This window comes from Tasmannia lanceolata, unplaced genomic scaffold (assembly GCF_043159265.1).
Source record: "Tasmannia lanceolata isolate RefF3 unplaced genomic scaffold, GAP_Taslan_0.1 ptg000025l, whole genome shotgun sequence".
Lineage (NCBI taxonomy): Eukaryota > Viridiplantae > Streptophyta > Magnoliopsida > Canellales > Winteraceae > Tasmannia > Tasmannia lanceolata.
In genome coordinates, this window is record NW_027518702.1 from 429,268 (window position 1) to 449,253 (window position 19,986).

A 19,986-nucleotide genomic window follows, 5' to 3' on the forward strand; every position below is an offset into this window, starting at 1 on the left:
CTACAAATACACTAGATTAAAAAAATATCCTTTTATATAAATAAAGTCTTTAAGCAAAGGCCATTTCCTTAAATCCGGTTATTTGTACACAACAAACAATCTGATTAATTATGTACCGTTCTTCTTGGTATTCGATATCGGGGAAGCATGGGCCTCGCTGCCCCTCGATATCAGGAATCCGCAGTACTGTCTATCTCAATCATTTTGGTGTTGTTGTCTACAAACACACTAGATTAAAGAAATTTCCTTTTATTTAAATAAAGTCTTAAGCAAAGGCTATTTTCTTAAATCCGGTTATTTGTACGCAACAAACTATCTGATTAAAGATAGACCATCATTCTAAGTGCTTGTATAATGAAGTGTTGTGCCGTCTATCTCAACCATTTTGGCATTGTTGTCTACAAACACATTAGATTAAAGAAATTCCCTTTTATTGAAAAAAATTTCTTAAGCAAAGGCTATTTCTTTAAATCCGGTTATTTGTACGCAACAAACAATCTGATTAAAGATAGACCGTCCTTTTAGGTGCTTGTACAACGAAGTGTTGTGCCGTCTATCTCAATCATTTTGGTGCTGTTGTTTACAAACACACTAGATTAAAGAAGTTCCCTTTAATGCAAATAAAGTCTTAAGCAAACGCTATTTCCTTAAATTCGGTAATTTGTATGCAACAAACAATTTGATATGATTAAAGATAAACCATCCTTCTAGGTGATTGTACAGTGAAGCGTTGTGTCATCTATCTTAATCATTTTGGTGTTGTTGTTTACAAGCACACTAGATTAAAGAAATTCCCTTTAATGTAAATAAGGTATTGAACAAAAGCTATTTCCTTAAATCCAGTTATTTGCACGCAACAAATAATATGATTAATGATAGACCATTCTTCTCGGTATTCGATACAGGGAAGCATGGGCCTCAATCCCCCCTTGATATCATGAATCCGCATTGCAGTCTATCTCACTCATTTTAGTGTTATTGTCTATGTCAAACATTTTAGTTTTGTTATTTATAACCGCACTAGATTAAAGAAGTTCCCTTCATTGTTTAATAAAAAGCCCTTTTACTCCCTTGTAAAGACTTTCCTTTAATTTTCACTCTCCGCTTTCGATAATCAACTAGCTTGAGATCACCTGCCCTTCTAGGTCCTATTTTGACTTGTTCAAGAGAGCTTACATCTAAAAAGTAGATTTAGGGGCGATCTCAATCTTTTCAGTGTTACCGTTTGTCAAAGATTGAATTAAAGAAAACCCTTTACTTCTCTTTATAAAATGACTCTAAAACTTTCACTTTACTTGCTTTCTTTACTTCTTTATGTATGCGTATTCATACTGACCAAAAGACCCCTCTTTCCTCACCATTTTACCCTTCCTTCCGTTTGAAATCCAACTCAGGAATAAGTTTAATCGTAAAAAGAGTTTAAAATCGATTTTGCTAAAGTTTTCTAACATCCACCAATTCAAGTCAAGAGATCGGGTTTCCTAGGCATGCGGGGTGCATAACACCTTCACCTCACTTAACTATATCCTTTGCCCAAATTTCTGACAAGGCCATGCCGAAAATAGAGTTAATTCGGGGCTTAGGCCCCAAACTAGAAGGCAACATCGATCGTTGTCTTTCTCGTGGAATTCAGATTTGTATCTCAAATTCGGGGCTTAGGCCCTAACCTTGGTGGTGACTTTGAAAACCTCTTTTTTCCCATAAAATTAGGATCTTTATCTCAAGTTCACAGGAAACACAGACATAAAAATACCCCTGACCAAAAAGGGAACATGAAAGAACAACACAACAAAGAGCACACCACTGACACACCCTTGAGTGTGGGGAGATGACGGGAGAAGGCGCAACCACAACGCCCCTCCACCATCCGAGATCCACATAAACATAAAAATTATTGGATATAAACATAGAAATTACTAAATCAAGATTATCCTAATCTAAAGTAGTATTCTAATCTATCCTAATTAATAAAAATAACAGATATGGTAAGATATGATATTATTAACTAAAATATCAAATTAATTTATTCTACCACAAGTGGGTCCCCATTTAAGGACATACATTCCACCCACCTTGAAATAAACCTTGTCCTCAAGGTTGGAGATTGCGGACCAATAGGTGAAAAATCAGATCTTGCCCAATAGGTGAAGGACCCAAGATAAGTAATTGTTGCCAGTAATGTCATTCTAGCCAAAGCAACAAACTCCAATTTTGAATAATTAGACATTTTAGCAAAAAAATAAAATATTAATCATTCATGAGCAATGATAGATACAAGGGAGCCCTTGCATAAAGAGCAGCAAAAGGGCCTTTCATTGGATCCACGTCATTTTCAGTTACATTTTAAAATCAATTGAAAATGTAAAATCAGTTACATTTGATGACGTGGATCCCATCAAGAGCCCTTTTGCGGCTCTTTATGCAAGGGCTCCCTTGTATCTATCATTCCTCATCATTCATATATTCATTTAAAAATTATTGAAGCGTAAATCAAAATTGGAGCCTCATAGGTGGGTACTCATCGGCTGTTGCTCATGTTCCCCCGAGTTACCTAGGGCATGAGATCATCTGATATAATTGGGTTTGCGCGACTCGAACCCAAGACGTTGAGTGTATTTAGATTGAGCGGCTTCCTACCACTAAGCCACTACCCCAGATGATGATAGAAATATGTTTATACATATATATATATATATATATATATATATATATATATATATATATATATATGTATGATAAATAAATTCCCATCAAATGACATGCGGTTATCCGCGAAACAAAGGTGTGACCTTATAAAAGTAGATTAGCAGATTACACAAAATGAAAAATGGAACCGTGTTCCTGTTACATAGGCGGTAATCCGCACAAATGAAATGAGACCACCGAATAAAAATTAAGTACTGTAAATGAATTAAATTTGTGTTCTCGCTACAAAGGCGGTAATCCGCTCAAATGAACGGGCCCACAGAATAAAAATTAAGTACTGGAAATGAATTAAATTTGTATTCCCACTACAAAGGCGGTAATCCGTTCAAATGAACAAGCACACAGAATAAAAATTAAGTACTGGAAATGAATTAAATTTGTGTTCTTGCTACAAAGGCGGTAATCTGCTCAAATGAACGAGCCCACAGAATAAAAATTGAGTACTGGAAATGAATTAAATTTGTTTTCTCGTTACAAAGGCGGGAATCCGCTCAAATGAACGAGACCACATAATAAAAAATTAAAGCACTGTAAATAAATTAATTAGCTTATAATTTTACTGTTGTAATTTGTATTGATCCAAAGTGTGCACTGATCTGTTCAGACAGAACTTGAGCTGATCGGAGCAAATTCGTCTTAATGACAAATAAGTTGGTCAGAGCTTCGTGCTGATAATGTGTTATAAATATAACAAAAAGTAATATATATATATATATATATATATATATATATATATATATATATATATATGAGAGAATAAATAGAGAGAGAGAGAGAGAGAGAGAGAGAGAGAGAGAGAGAGAGAGAGAGAGAGAGAGAGAGAGAGTGTATATGAGAGAATAAATAGAGAAAGATTTTCTCATTGTCCCATTCATCAAGTGATACCCCATATTTATAGGGGAGGAGGTGAGATGGTCAGACATTAATGGCCACCTAATCTGGTGGTCATTTATAACACTTGTAACGTTCTAACAATGATAGCATATGTGGATCAGCCATTTTTCAGTGACGTCTTCATGACTGATCAGCTGCAGCAAAATACGAATATGTGTGACCGACCAGCTGCAGCAAAATATGAAAAATACAAATATGTGTCAGATAACGAGCACATCACAAATATTCAATCTGATAATACCCAATAGATGTCATGAAATATTTTCTTTATTAATATTTATGTGACAAGATATACGAAATGTACTGGCTTTTAGGGCACTAACTCTAACATTGGTTACCTCTGGAACACTAAAAAAACCATGTTTCAAGAACCTAAATAGTAATAAAGATTGAGAGAGTAACATCAATCCTTTTAGTCGTTTTGCCTTCCCCTGATAGATTTTATCTATCCAAGCAATATGGCCCATCAATATTATGTGTTGGCCCAAGCAGGGGCGAAACCAGGAATTTACACCTGGGGGGCCGGACTTGTAGTAAAAAAAAATGCATGATATATGGTTTGTGCTCTAGAGCTCAGCCTGAGCTAGAGTGCACAAACCATATCTCCCATAGTTGGTTGAGTCATCCAACCCATTAGGTTTATAGGTTATAGTTATGGTTATGGTTTATGGTTATTGTTTATGGTTATGGTTATGATCTGTGGAAGTTTAAAAGGGACAGTTAGAAATTGGGCTTCTATAGATCAGATGGTTAGGATTATGGTATGGAGGTTGTTTCTTAGGAACATCCTATCTATGTGAGGTCCTATAAAATTAATGGGTTGGATGAGTCAAACAACTATGGGAGGAGTGGTTTGTGAACTCTAGCTCACGGTGAGCTCAAGCTCATCAACCATGAAAAGGTTTATGAGGTATCCTCTCATAGAAAAGAAAAATTAAACCAAGGTTTATGAGGTATCCATTCATAGAATAGAAAAATTAAACCATATTTATCATGTACTAAAATATTATACCATATATCCTTTCAAGTCTCTCCTCTCACTCTCCTTACCCCTCTAGCCCTCTCTCACCACATTATAAACTATTTTTCCGTGATATTCCCCTCTAACTTCAATCATCATATCTTCGACCCTCATCGCAATCGGCCCTCTCAAGTCTCATATCTCTCTCCTTCTCCCTCTAAAAAAAAAAGAAAATCAGAAGAGGAAAGAACCCTAGAAAAAAAACAGAAGCATAAACTGATAAACCCTAGAGAAAATGAAATAAAAAGTACAAAAAGAATTAGAAACCTTAGATATACAGGGGGGAAAGAAAAGAATAGAACTAACCTTTTCTCCTTCTTCTTGAGATTGAAGCAACTCAAGCAATTTTTTATCAGACCTTCTTGAGCGCTCAAGGAAAAGGGGCGGTGAAGAGTTCCCAAAAAAAAAAATTATACGAAAAAACCCTAAATATTTGAATTCAATTAGCAAAAGAAAATTGAAGTTTTAATAAAGGGCCATGATATTTCCCTCCATCTGACGGATAAAATCGTCTTTAACATTATTCGTTAATTTTTAAATGCAAAAAAAAGAAGGTTAAAGGGTTGAATTGATCCTCTAGTAGTTAACCATTCTCACAGAAACGTTAGGGGGATTTTATCCCTATTTTAAAGGGAATATCACGGATAAAATCGCCTTTAGTATTATTCGTTAAGTTTTAAAGGCAAAAAAAACGTTAAAGGTGGGGAGGTGGGGAATATATCCTTGATCAGTTAACCGTTCTCACAGAAACGTTAGGGGGGATTTTATCCCTATTTTAAAGGGAATATCACTTCCCTTTAATAAAATCCCTATTTTATAGCAATAAATTACCAATAAAATTGAGATTTTTTAAAATTCTATTGGAAAGTATATGTTTTAAAGTTAACGATTTTGCAAATCTTTGGGCCCAAGTGCTGCCAGTTACAAATTAACGATTTTTAAAATTCTACGTATGGCATGGCCCCCCCACGCTATACGTAGTTCCGCCCCTGGGCCCAAGTGCTGCCAGTTACAAATTTATGCAGGCAAAATCACTAATACAAACCACAAATTATACAACTTAATTTCTCATACATGAGATGATTGTCAAGAATACTTTATCAAAAAGCAAATAAGAACAACAGAATATGGCTGTAGCATGATTGCAACATAAAACAAATTAGGAGATGCCATAGTTCAAATCAAATAACATTTGATCAAAGCAATTCAACCAAAGAAACTTCAAAGAAGCAGATCCATAAATGTCATGGATCCGAACCAAAGCAAAAATCATTACACAACTTAATTGCTCATATATGAGATGATGGTAAACAAGACTTATCAAAACTCTTCATGTGTCTTGTTGCAGGCCACTGGTAGATGGGAAAAGGTAACAATAATCTGCAGATGAATATATAATAAAAAATCTGCAGAGGAATATATGGACCGAAGAGATGGTGCATGAGGGTTTAAAGGGAGATTTGGAAACGTTGTTTACTGGGGTTGTTTGGAGATTTGGTCCCCATTAGGCACGTAACAAAATGGTTCCTGGATGGGTTTCAAGAGAGAGATATTTCTTGGACTTCAGAAGACTTTGGAGTCCAAGCTTTCTATATGTCTATATGTAGTAGGCCAATTGGTAAAGAGACCGAATTAGTTTGGATTTGTTTCTAATGAGTTTTCTTGTCCAATTAACTGGAGTGATCTTGCAAGGCTATTTGGGCACTAAATAGTAGGCATATGGTTCGAGTCACGGAAATAGCCTCTCTGCAAGGCAGGGGTAAGGCTGCTGACATCTAGCCCTCCCCGGACTTGGCGGGAGCCTCGTGCACTGGGCCGCCCTATGGTGATAGAGTCAGGGAAGTTTCACAAGAGGTTAATTTACTCGTTGAAGGGTCTTGAGAATTTGTGTTAACCACGTAATTTATTAGAATTTAGAATTCTTCATTAGGTATCTTTATATTAAAAATATGGAAACAAGATATAATGGAAGGCTAGGAGAGTTGGATGGCATTTGAGTCTTTCCCTTTTTATTCTCTAGTTTCCAAATCAATTTAGGACTCTTTCCCTTTTTATAAAAATCATTATTTCACTTGCAATAGGGAAACCATCTATATTGAAGAGTATAAGAAATTATAAAAATTTGAGTTGTTTGACTAGGAAGGGAAGTTTAATTTTATTGGATGAGGGTCCTTTTGTCACGCCCCAAACTACCACCGTATCTTGAAACATAACAGCGCCACATACCTGTAAAGAGAACTCTACAAGCATGCAAGGCTAACAGTATAACAGAACCATGCTCAAAATAACTATACTATATTCAATCCATAAATCTTCCACAATTGGTAATCTTCCATCGCCGCTGCAACTTCAAGCTGGAATCACGCCTTGGGATCTGAAATTTGTAAAGCACAGGTGATCCAAAGCTCATACGAAGGAATAAAAACTTCACTGACAGATAGAATATCAATAACGGAGGTAATCAAAAGCGAGTTGGTCAAGTTAGATTTCAGATAATGGTTCAGTACTGGTATGAATATTAGAATTCAATGCAATCATATCTCTCAGCAATGAGCATCATCATTAACATGATCTCCATAGAATGTAACCAAAGGACAAATATGTCACATCCAATATGATAATAATACCCATAATATACATGTAATCCATAATCCAATTTTATTATTATTAATATTTGCTTTGTAGGGCATACAAATCTTTCAAAAACAACACACTCCAAACCTAAAAACATCTATATCAAAGGGGAACCAAACACAAGTAGGTTGTTACTAAAGTTCCATTGGCGATGACGCCGAGCCGAATTGATGGTGATCATGGAGCGGTTATGGTGTTAGCAACGTCGATTACAAATCGATATTTGACATCCGCTCTGGAGAGCCGCTCCATGGCTGTGTTGACATAGTCCATTGGAACGACCTCGATGTCTGCTGTAATGTTGTGCTTCCCTGCAAAATCGATCTCTTGGGTTTCTTCCATTCCGCCGATTAAACTTCCTTCCACACCTTTCCTCCCTACCAAAATCAAAATCATTGTCACCATCTTGTTTGTTGGACCATATGATATTTCATAAATTGTAGGTTAAACACACATTACATGGAAAGGACTGAGTACAGGGATCCTCTAGATTTGATCATCCTCTACATAATCTACATTGTTTTGTAGGATTCAATAATATATATTGATATTGAAACTACCATGTTTTGATAATAGACCGAACTCACCTTGTTTTACATGTTTTAATCAGCTGTAAAAGGCTATTATAATTCCCTAAAAGCTCTCAACAGCCAATCAGAGAAGTGTAAAACAAAGTAATTCAACTAATTACAGTTAAAAAAGAGTTGTTATAGGATGTATGTCCATGTTTTTCTTTGAAGAAAAGACAGGTGGAAGTTCAAGGCCACTTGTTCAGTGATCCAAACAATTCATATCTAAGCTTTTCTGTGAGATGATTCCAAGCCTTTGATTTGTGGAGGCTTTTGTGATAAATTTAGCAGTGCCTATGAATTGGTTCAGATTACTGTAACAAATGGCCACAACTTGTACTTCTACCTGCTAATACATGTATCGTATAACAACTCCTAAAAACAAATTCAGTGCCATTATCAAATACAATACTTACTAACCTCCAATCAAAGCAAACACTGGGAGCTCAAGTGGTGTAACTGGTGCGCCCAACATAACGAGCTTCCCATGAGACTTCAACAGACCAAGCAATGGCAAGAGAGGATGAACAGCGTAAACCGTATCGATAATACCATCCATGGTGCCGATGGCAGCCTAAAACCAAAAAAAATGCAACAAACATCTTACTAGAAAAATTGCACTTCTTAGAAAGATCATAAAGGAAACACATCACTTTTAATAAACAATTCTAAGTTGGGCTCTTAACATTCACACCCAGGAGAAGACTAAATTTACACCATAATTAAAATACGTTTCATTGAAGTATAAGGGCAAGACAGTCATGGGTTCCAACTGAGAACAAATGAGAATCCTTATACCATAACAAAATTCTTACCTGCATTTGTGCTGGGTCACTGCTGACCAGGAACGAGTTGGCACCGAGTCGCTCAATTGCTTCCTTCTCCTTGCTGGGAGATGTGCTGATTACTGTCACCTTCAATCCAAATGCCTTGGCGAATTTCACCGCAACGTGGCCAAGCCCACCAAGCCCAACCACTCCCAAATGCTTTCCAGGATCACTCAATCCAAAATATTTCATTGGGCTGTACACAGTGATCCCGGCGCACAACAGTGGTGCACACGCATCAAGGGCCATGTTTTCAGGGAAACGGACAACAAAATGCTCATTGACGACTAGCATGTCAGAGTAACCGCCATATGTCATGGTGCCATCGTGGTCAACAGAATTATAGGTGAAAATCACCTTAGGACAAAAATTCTCCAAGCCCTTCTCGCAGTTATCGCAAGTGTGGCATGCCCCAACCATGCATCCAACACCTGCCTTATCTCCAACCTTGAATTTTGTTACATTGCGCCCCACCTCTGTGACTACGCCAGAAATCTCATGCCTGCAGAAACCACTCATTTTAGCATAATTTTTTTGCATTTTACAAGCAAAGAAATAGACTCATTCCTATGTATAGATACATGCGAGAACCGTAACATCCCAATTTGATGAGCCCCACAAATCGAAATGTAATGAGTGCAAAGGAAGGTCGGAAAATGTAAATAGATATAAAATAGAAGTTGATGTAAATGAAATATGAGACAAATGATATGGTGGAGGTGGAGGATGTGGAATGTGATAGTTATTGGAATTATTGATATATTTGAATCTTAGTGATTGGTTTTTTTGGTGGGTAAGCTGGGAAGTATTGATATATTTGAATTTTAGTGATTCTTGGATTTCATTGTTCTGATGGATGTAGTATGGAAGGAGTGAGAGTTCTTCACATATAATTGAATTGTTCTAAGAGATCGTTGATAGGTGGGTGAACTATGTCTTTGTGGAGAATGTGATTGCCAGTGATGAGATACAATGGTGATCGGTGTATTTTCTTTTGTGAGTGTTGGTATTGGTCATGTGATATGTTGAAGGAGTTTGTGAAGAAGTCCTAAGTTGAGATGTTAAAATTGGAGGAGTGCAGATTTGAATTGGTCTAGTTATTTATGGCCGTGATATAACTTGGACATTGTTAAATGTATCTCTACCATAAAAACCTATTGAAAATGTGTTGTATTTTTCAAATTAGATGGTGTGATTATAGGTAAGAGACGTGCTTCAAGGTATTAGGCTTATAGTAGTGCATATTCGGGATAGGGTGTTAGTGGAAGGGGATTCTCTAAATGTCATCAAGTGGTTGAGGCGGAGACCTCCCCCTTGGAGGTTTGTGCAGTGGGGTTGATGATATTAGATATCGAGTGGAGGGATGTTAAAATTGGAGGAGTGCAGATTTGAATTGGTCTAATTATTTATGGCCGTGATATAACTTGGACATTGTTAAATGTATCTCTACCATAAAAACCTATTGAAAATGTGTTGTATTTTTCAAATTAGATGGTGTGATTATAGGTAAGAGGCGTGCTTCAAGGTATTAGGTTTATAGTAGTGCATATTCGGGATAGGGTGTTAGTGGAAGGGATTCTCTAAACGTCATCAAGTGGTTGAGGCGGAGACCTCCCCCTTGGCGGTTTGCTCAGTGGGGTTGATGATATTAGATATCGAGTGGAGGGTTCTTCCAGATCTTTCATCTTTTTAGAAAGTCGACTAATTTGGATGCCGACTGTCTAGCAAGAGCGGGGGTCGAGAGGGAGTCCTTTGAGCTAGTTGATTTTTTTCCACCCTGAGGATTTCATATTGTATTTTTTCCTTTCTTGTTCTTGGTGTTCATTGTGGTGACCATCTCAGTATTTCTGATTAAATATTCTTTACCATTAAAATAATAATAATAATAATAATCAGATGGTGTGGTTATAAGTGAATCTAGCATGTTTAAAAGGATTTCATTAATGGGGGTTGATGCAGTGCCAATATGGCAGCCATGTCATGCCTAGGTGGTTTTGGTGGAGTTCCAAGGTGCAGTCCCTCATTAATGTTGCTGGATCGTTTTGAACCTGATTTTTGAGCTTCTAAATGGAACAATTATGGAAAGTGGTAAACTACAAAGTTGTAGGTCTCTTTGAGATCTTTCCAACAAGCATTTGTGCTTGAAAATTGGACAAGAGGGTAGAAAGTTATGGCAGTTTTTGTGGACTGTGTCTGGGGTTCCCAAAACAGTCAAAGTTAGTGAGTTCCTATGCAATTAATGTTATGTTAAACCCTAAGCTAGCTAGTGGAGGAGCTTGAACGAATTTGCTTTGGTTTTCTTTTATTTAAAGAGTTAGAAACTATCTTGAGAGGGGATTTTAGATGTTGATTAACTTATGTAATTGATGGAATATCAATTGGGTTGAGCTTTGCTCCCATTTTCTTCTTCTTTTCTTGTTGTGTTCTTGAGTTGTAATTTTCTTCTTCTTCCCTCTTAGGCACCCGCATTATCTGGTATTAGAGCCAACGTTACTCTCTTGGGCTAGCTTCGATTTGATTTTCATGGCGGCACGAAGAGGTAGAGGAAGGCGTGGTAACCAAATGATGGAAGATTTGAGAGATGAAAGAGGTGATGAACTTCAAGCATTTCGAAGACAAGTTGAGTAACTTACCATGCGACTTGAACGCCAAGAGGCTCGTAGTGAGCATGGTAGATCAAGCTGTGGAGGTTCTAGTGATGAATCCGATGTGAATCCCTTCGCCAATACTCGTGAAGAGGCTAGGTTGGGAAGGTTCTATCGTGATTTCGACACCGTCAAGATTGACTTGCCGGAGTTCCATGGTCGTCTACAACCCGAAGATTTTCTTGAATGGCTTAGTGCCATTGAGAAGTTCTTTGATTACAAGGAGACACCCGAAAGCCAACGTGTGAAGCTTGTGGCTACAAGGCTTCGTGGCTACGCTTCAACATGGTGGGATAAGGTTCAAGAGATGAGAATCCGCAAAGGAAAGCGTAAGATCTCTTCTTGGGAGAAAATGAAGTCAAGGTTTAAGGAGAAATTTCTTCCGTTGGATTTTTCCCAAATTATCTTTCTCAATTCAACAACCTACGCCAAGAATCCAAGAGTGTGTTGGACTACACCGAAGAATTCTACAAACTCATGGCTCGTAATGATATTCAAGAGGGTGAAGATCAACTTGTGGCAAGGTATGTTGATGGTTTGGAGTTTTCCATTCGTGATGAGGTGGAAATACCTCGATCATTGAGCGTCAATGATGCTTATCAACTAGCCTTGAAGGTGGAGGCTAAGCTTTGTGGTGCTAAAAAGTATGTGGATGTTCGTAGTCTCTATCCTTCTTCCGAAGGTGAATCTTCACATGGTGGAGGTACAAAGTCAAGGTCTGAATATTTCAACAAAAATTCTACAAAATCAGCTCCTACATATCAAGTTGGAAATCAGCTCAATCGTCCCAACAATTCAAATGCTTGTTTCAAGTGTGGTCAAGTTGGCCATCGTTTCAAAAATTGTCCAAAGAGCCAAGTAGTTGCCTTCGGTGATGAAGAAAATGATGATAATTTTGTTGATGATTCAAATCAGCCCATATATGATGAGGATCTTATTGACTATTCAAATCAACCCATATATGATGAGGAAGATGGCATACAAAATGAAGAAATCGAACCTGAAGAAGGAGAAAGTTTGGTGATCCAAAGAGCACTTGCTACACCAAAGGTTGAATATGATGATGATTGGCTTCGTTTCGATATTTTCAAGACTCGATGCGAATCTCATGACAAGGTTTGCTCAATTGTGATTGATGGTGGGAGTTGTGAGAACATCGTATCTCATAAAATGGTGAACAAGCATAAGCTCAAAACCGAACAACATCCAAAGCAGTATCGGATTGCATGGTTCAAGAAAGGATATGAGAGTAACTTTTTTATTTTCAATAACGAATTTGATCAAGAGACAAATGATAATGGTAAATTCAATGCTCTACTTGTTGTTGAAACTAACGAGGAGTACGAGGAACTTCAACCGCAATTCAATGAATTCATCACCAAAGAAATTGGATCCGATTGCATATTAGGTGAACCGATGGATATTGAAGTGATGGGTGAATGGAAAAATATTACATCAATTTTTTCATCCAATTACATCGATCCATTTTTATTCGATCCTACATTGAAGCTCACAGTTGATGTTTATATATTCAAACATGTTCAAAATCTAGACAAGTTATCACTTCTTCATGGAGATTATGAAGCGGAGTTTGATCTTGGGAAGTTTCAATTGATGATCATTCTTCGATACTTCAAGGTTCGAAGGCGAGTTTTCTTGAACCAAGGAAGTTTAGCAAATTTCAAGGTCGTGTGGATGCCCTTTTTCAAGTGCTTAAGAAAATTGGGGATAATGCATTCAAGGTTGAGCTCCCTCCAAATATTAATACTCAGCCAACTTCAATGTTAAAGACTTGACAACTTATCATGGAGAGCTTGATGAGAACTCATGGGCAAGTTCTTTCTCACCTGGAGATAATGATGCAGTGCCAATATGGCAGCCATGTCATGCCTAGGTGGTTTTGGTGGAGTTCCAAGGTGCAGTCCCTCATTAATGTTGCTGACTCGTTTTGAACCTGATTTTTAAGCTTCTAAATGGAACAATTGGAAAGTGGTAAACTACAAAGTTGTAGGTCTCTTTGAGATCTTTCCAACAAGCATTTGTGCTTGAAAATTGGACAAGAGGATAGAAAGTTATGGCAATTTTTGTGGACTGTGTCTGTGGGTTCCCAAAACAGTCAAAGTTAGTGAGTTCCTATGCAATTAATGTTATGTTAGTCCCTAAGCTAGCTAGTGGAGGAGCTTGAACGAATTTGCTTTGGTTTTCTTTTATTTAAAGAGTTAGAAACCATCTTGAGAGGGGATTTTGGATGTTGATTAACTTATGTAATTGATGGAATATCAATTGGGTTGAGCTTTGCTCCCATTTTCTTCTTCTTTTCTTGTTGTGTTCTTGAGTTGTAATTTTCTTCTTCTTCCCTCTTAAGCACCCACATTAGGGGTCTATGGGCTAAAAAAGATTAAATTATATGGAGTAGGAGAAATTCCCTGAGTTGATGCTGAAGTGATTCGTATAAATTATGTATGAAAATGCTGAAAATCAAATGGGAGTCGTAATTTATTTATGATGAATGAAATGAAAGGGAGGTGAAGGTATAGTAGATGACTGAGGGTAATGGAGGTAACATTCTAAATATCGTTGTGCCCATCTATGTATGTGGTTGAGGGTTGGCTTAGAGCATGTGTAGTAGTGAGAGTGGTTTCATCCGTGACTACTTTATATTTAGTAATTAGTTCTTGTATGAAATATTTAAAAAGCATAAAAATAAGCTACTAGGTAACTTATTATTCAATAATTGACAATATTAATTTTCTTAGTAGTGTTTACATTTAGGTGCATTAGGCTTGAGTTTTGGGTGTTGGATAATGTTTAAGGATACAAGACTGTGAAAGTGGTTAGCGTGGCTGACATTGGGTGGCATATGAGGTGATTTTTTTTTTTTTTTTTTTTGTGGTTGACCAGTTTTGTGTGAAGCTTGTTGGCTTATTTGGTTAATCGCATGTTCATAGAGATAAGTTTTAAGAAAAGGATTAATGTCGGGTCGAAAAAAGAAATATCTTTTCAGCTTCAAAGGCCTTTTGAATTGCAATACCTAGTTAAATGACTTTATCTAAAGAACTGAGACAAACATTAGAGATCTAAAAGAGATCTCAAATGCAAGAGTTCGATGGAGGTGAATACAAGGAATGACTTGGAGTGGTGACCTGAAAATCTATTTGCTGGTGTTCTCTAAAATTGAGTGAAGGTTTCATCATTTCGTTGTCTTGTGCTTATTAGGTCATCAAATGTGATTGCTAGGTCGAAGTTATATTCAAAGCGACTGACGGAAATGGAAGATAATTGATTGACTTGTAGATTTACATCCGATGATCCTGGCTGTCCATCTTGTGAGCTCCACCATGAATGGGCTTAGCTAGATTCATCAGAATATGATGCTGGCCATCCATCTTGTGAGCTCCAACATGAATGGGCCAAACTACATTCATCAAACTATCCTAACTGATAGAAAACCGTGTCTTAAGCTCCGTTTCGTTGCCTGATTTTTGGTTCTTGGGATTTCTGTGGAACAACAAATTCCCTCGGAGATTGGTGGAAAAAAAAACTCCTTGGAAGTATCCCGGTAAAATAAAAATCCCATATTTGGTTGACCGGACTATGGTGGGAAAAAAAAATAATGCTTTGTTTGGTTGCTTGAACTATTGGGAAGAAAAAAAAATTCTTCTGTAAGCTTATTTTTGGTTCATGGGAGTAATTTTTTTTCCAAGGTAGGGTTTCGTGCGGGCTTATTTTGGTTCCTGGGATTATTTTGGGCCCAGCAATCAAACGTGGGTTTCCTGCGGAAATTCCACAAAAGTCCCAAGAACCAAAAAAATTCCGGCAACCAATTGATAAATGTGAACCATCAATGTATCGAACAGATGGTAGAGATTGAACCGATGGTAAAGATTGAAGAGAAATTATTCAGAAGTGTATGCTAATGAGATGGGGGTGCCACAATAACATCTCTACTCTGTTTGTCTTCCCTAGCAAACAAGTGGGGCTAGAAACACAAGTGAAAACCTAAATAGGTGTGTCCATAATAGAGTATGTGGCACTTATTTTTCTTGAATGGCAAAGAATTTCACTAATGAAAGAGGGGAACAAGGGGAGAACCCCAGCGATCGAGATGATCAATACAAGACGACAAGACACAACATATAAAAGGATCACAATGCGAAACTCCTCAAGGGGGATAAAGTCGAAGGTTTCCAATGGTGCCATGGAGACTCTCACCCTAGCTAGCCTATCGGCCTCACTATTTGCCCATGACATTTTCATCTTTGCACACCCAAGTAAGACAAAATGAAGATCTCCTTACACGTGTCAACCCATGCGGGTTATATTCCTTTTTTCCAAACAGACATCATCAACAATTTAGAGGACGCAGGGCATTATAATAATTTCAATTAAGACTAATTTGCTATTATATTTAAGAATTGGCAAACGAACAAATGGAAAGGAAAATGGCGTTAACGTGTGACATACCCGGGAATGACAGGATAAACAGAATCTTTCCACTCGTTCTTGACTCTGTGAAGGTCCGTATGACAAATTCCACAGAACAAAATCTTCAATGTTATGTCATCGTCACCATTAGCCCTGAAAATCACATATTAAAGAGTGCTGCCATGGAAACTGAGAGTAGAACCGAACATGTCTCCCTCCATGCCTCATGGCATTGGAGGGGTAGTTTTGCCATTTTAAGAAAACAAAAGGCCAAGAAAATAGAAAAAGATTGCTAATGTGTAAAAATGCTATTGTCCTCGGTTCTAAACTCACAGGTGCCTTTGCAGATTAGAGCCGAAAGGGTGCTCCCATTAGCTGAAAATCACCAAAGTGCATTAACAACAGGTATAAGTCAAAGAGTAATTAATGCAATTTGGTGACCTTCACCCAATGAGAGCCCTTTCAGCCCAAATTTGCAAGGGCGCCTCTGAGTTTAGAATTCCTCACTGTATGAGTATTCAAAATTAATTGCAACCATATTTTTATATTTGCACAAACCCAGCTGTCTTTTCTTCTTTATCTTGCTCATGAGAGCTTTTGGGGAAAGGTAATAACCTTTTAACAGCTCTTTAAATACTATTGCAAGATGGTTTGTGAAAATATCAAAATATGGTTGTGGTGATATCATTTCCATTTAATGACATCAAAAGAGGTGTAAATATCTACTTCCGGCATAGAGTAAAGTCCAAAGGCTAAACATCTCTCTCTCACACATGGAAACTCAAGATCAAAAAATGGCATGCAAGAACCCAATATAATATTGGGGATTTCCTCAAAATATATTTAGAATAGAAAATGTTCGAAAATAAAAATCAAAATGACCCATTTAAATAAATTGACGAACACAATGTGATTCATGTCAGAATTTATTATGAAACCCTGAAAAAAATAAAGATAATAATAAGAGGGATTTGCTAAGGGCCATTGCACAAGACATTTCGCGGATGGTCTGTTGCATGAGAGAGCGTACACAAAAGACAATATCTGTTGAAAAGTGAGCCCATGTGGCTTCTCTCTCATGCAATAGACCACCCGTGAAATGCCTTCTGCGATGGTCCCTAGCAAGTCCGAACAGGGTTCTTATTTTCTTCCATGAATATAATAGAAACCCTTCATTATTCAGTTTCCACATCAAAATTAGAGGAAAAAGAAATACCCAAACTCTGATCTTTTATAAAAATCGGAAATGAAAGAAGAATCTATCTGGGTTTTCTATCATTTATAAAACTGAATAAAAACAAACACAAGATAGAAAATCAAAGAAGAAAAGAGATATACATTTGATGGGAATGAATATTAGAGAGTAAACAGAGAGAACCTAGCTAGTTTGAGGGATATATATACCTCCTAGAAAACTGAATTGGGGAGAGGATTCCAGAAGAATCTCTTGCTGCCCAACCAAATGCCTTTTGGGGGTGTTCTGTTTCTGGGGATTTCTCCATTTTCTTTGATCTCTTTCTCAGAGAGAGAGAGAGAGAGGATGGTTTTCTCTAACGCTGGGAAGTGTATACATATAGAGTGGGGGTGTAGGGTAAGGACGTAATCACTGACGTGAGGTGTTTCAATGTTCTCTACATGCCTCTCTTTTTTCGGCTACAAAATCTCTTCGTTGATTTTGAAACCCTGAAAAATCTCGGCGTTATTGCATGCAATATTTTGTGAGGCACGGAGCTACCTAATTAGGGGTGTAAATAGGCGCTCGGCTCGGCTAGTTAAGCTCAAAAGGCTCGGCTCGAGCTCAAACCAGGCTCGGTCAGGCTCAGCCAGGCTCGCGAGCCTTACTAAGCTCAGATTATATTAAGTTCACACCCCTCATCTTCCCTGGACAGCCCTATCTAGTGTAATTTGACTACTTTTTTTACACTATGGGGGTGGTCCAAGTAACAAATGGGGTTCCAAAAAAGAAGTAACATATTTTGCCTCCCTCTTTCACTCCCTGGACAACCCTTTTAGTGTATATATTAATATATAATATATATATTTAAATATATTAAATTCTTAACGAGCCTTAACGAGCCGAGCCGAGCCGAGCCTGGCCTAAATCCGGCTCGGCTCGGCTCGGCTCGTAAAGGATTTGAGCCGAGCTCGAGCGAGCTTCTGAGCCCGAGCCAAAATTGACACCCTTATACCTAATACTGGCAATGCATTAAAGAGCCATTTTTTTATGGAAAAATGATATCAGCACAACTATGTTTTGATGATTTCAGTAACTTATATTGTCTTTTATTATTTAGAGTTTTCAACCTTAGTAGCCTTTTTAAATGATAAAAGGGAATTGCTAGAGTCCATTGCAAAAGGCATTTCGCGGCTGGTCTATTGCACGTCAGACCAGCCACCTCGTGAATGGAGACAAAAGCTGTTGTTTGCATTCACGAGGTGGCTGGTCTGACGTGCGACAAACTAGCCACGAAATGCTTTTTGCGATGGACCCTAGCAAATCCCATGATAAAAATAGGGAGGGGCATGGACACTCCCATATTTTTTGTATGGGAATTGCTACGGACCATCGCTGAAGGTGGCTGTTGCATGAGAGAGCAACCACCTTTTTTTTTTTTTATGGCCATGAGAGAGAGACCACCTCACAAGAATTAAATGAATAAGACAAAATCTACTGCTCTCACATGCAACAACCAGTGGTGAAATGCCTTTATGTGATGGTCCCTAACAAATCCCTTTTTATATTGTCATAACTGACTTTGATTATTTACCGAGTGATTTTGAAAATTGGAAGTTACTTGGTACTTTGGATGAATGGTTTTGATTTGGTATCGGGATGGCGAGAGAGAGAGAGAGAGAGAGAGAGAGAGAGAGAGAGAGAGAGAGAGAGAGAGGTACTCTTGGTAATCGCAGGCTGTGATTACCCGAGGAAGGGTTATAAAAGGGGCCGAGAGAGGGGGGCATCTCTCTCTCTCTCTCTCTCTCTCTCTCTCTCTTGTTTGTTTGTTTGTTTTTGTTTGGCTCTCTCTCCCGCTCATACCCTTTTGCACATAGAGTGCTCTCTGGAAATGCGTAGGCGGTCACACTAGAGGACGCAGGGAGGTGATACAGGACCGCACCAGCTCAAATGATGAGGACCAAGGAGCTGCTCAAAATTGGAAGTAAAGTGGTACTTTGAATGAATGGTTTTGATTTGGTACTGGGATGGAGCCAGAGCGGGGGAGGGGGGGACCCTTGGTAATCGCAGGCTGTGATTATGAAAGGACCAAGTTTTGGGTTTAACATTAATCCTAAGTGATTTAGAGTGATTAAAGATTAGTTTTTATTATTTGATTTATTTAATTATTTAAGCTAGAGGGGTATTTTGGTAATTTCACTAGGGGCACAAGTGTAATTAATAAAAGGCCAAGTCTAAAAGTCAAGGGCATTTTGGGTATTATCTATTTGCATTGCTTGGAGAGAGAAGAGAGTGACACATGGAAATCCAAGTGTCATCTCTCTCTCATGCAAGGTTATAAATCCATTTTAATTCATTTTAATTAGGATAAAATAAAGAGAAAAATAGAGAAAATTCAAGAGAAATTTGTGCAAAAATGGGAGAAAATATATTTATTTGATTTTTGATCTGGAAGTGTTTTAAACAAAAGTTTGATTGCAAAGAAGTGGAAAAAGAACAGAAATTTCATAAAATTTGTAAGTTTAATCTTGTCTTTCTTGATTTTTTATATTCTTGTGTGATTTACAATCATTTTTAGCAATTTTGATTGACTATAAAGTTGTTGATCTTTTTAATCTAGGATGATTACATATAAATGTTTCTTGATTTGGTTTTGAATTGAGAAAGTTATAGTAGTTTTACTAAGCTGCAGTTTTTAAAGACATTAAATGGTGATTTTCATATTTTCGGGTAAACTCCAGCGAGATTTGGCCAGAGGGATGAACATAAAATTTCCTAGAAATTATATGTAGAATACTTTTTATGTTTTATGACTTATGCCAGTTTTGAGTTTACAAATAGATACACTAAGTTTAAAATTTCAGTTTTACTCGAAACCCTATTTCAAGTACCAGACCAGAAAAGCTACTTTTCCGGCAAGATTTGGCCAGAGGTGTCAACATGAAAGTTTTTGAAAACATTTTGCCTAACAACGTTTATGTTTTGATCTAAGCCAATTTCAAATTTTTTTAAGAGTTACGATTATTACAAAATTTCAATTTTGGAAGAAAAAGGCAGATTTTATGCATTTTGAAGTTTTAACTTTTCTGGC

At 37.4% G+C, this 19,986-nt stretch overlaps 1 protein-coding gene across 1 annotated transcript; it reads right to left on the reverse strand.

The window, feature by feature from the left end:
* Positions 1-7,256: 7,256 nt before the first annotated feature.
* On the reverse strand, positions 7,257-17,280 carry LOC143857811 (putative mannitol dehydrogenase). Its single transcript, XM_077368313.1, has 5 exons — positions 17,126-17,280; positions 15,761-15,874; positions 8,640-9,153; positions 8,245-8,398; positions 7,257-7,632 (listed from the first exon to the last, which is right to left on the reverse strand). The coding sequence occupies exons 1-5, from the start codon at positions 17,221-17,223 to the stop codon at positions 7,433-7,435; spliced, it is 1,080 nt and encodes a 359-aa protein (XP_077224428.1). The 5' UTR covers positions 17,224-17,280; the 3' UTR covers positions 7,257-7,432.
* Between the last annotated feature and the right edge of the window lie 2,706 nt (positions 17,281-19,986).

What these genes read in the sequence shown, in the direction of transcription:
- LOC143857811 (XM_077368313.1), bottom strand. Translation starts at nt 17,223, where the DNA reads ATGGAGAAATCCCCAGAAACAGAACACCCCCAAAAGGCATTTGGTTGG. An exon ending in GTTTATCCTGTCATTCCCGG is followed by an intron (nt 9,154 to 15,760) that starts GTATGTCACACG and finishes TGGTTTCTGCAG; the next exon opens with GCATGAGATTTCTGGCGTAG. An exon ending in GTGACCCAGCACAAATGCAG is followed by an intron (nt 8,399 to 8,639) that starts GTAAGAATTTTG and finishes TTTTGGTTTTAG; the next exon opens with GCTGCCATCGGCACCATGGA.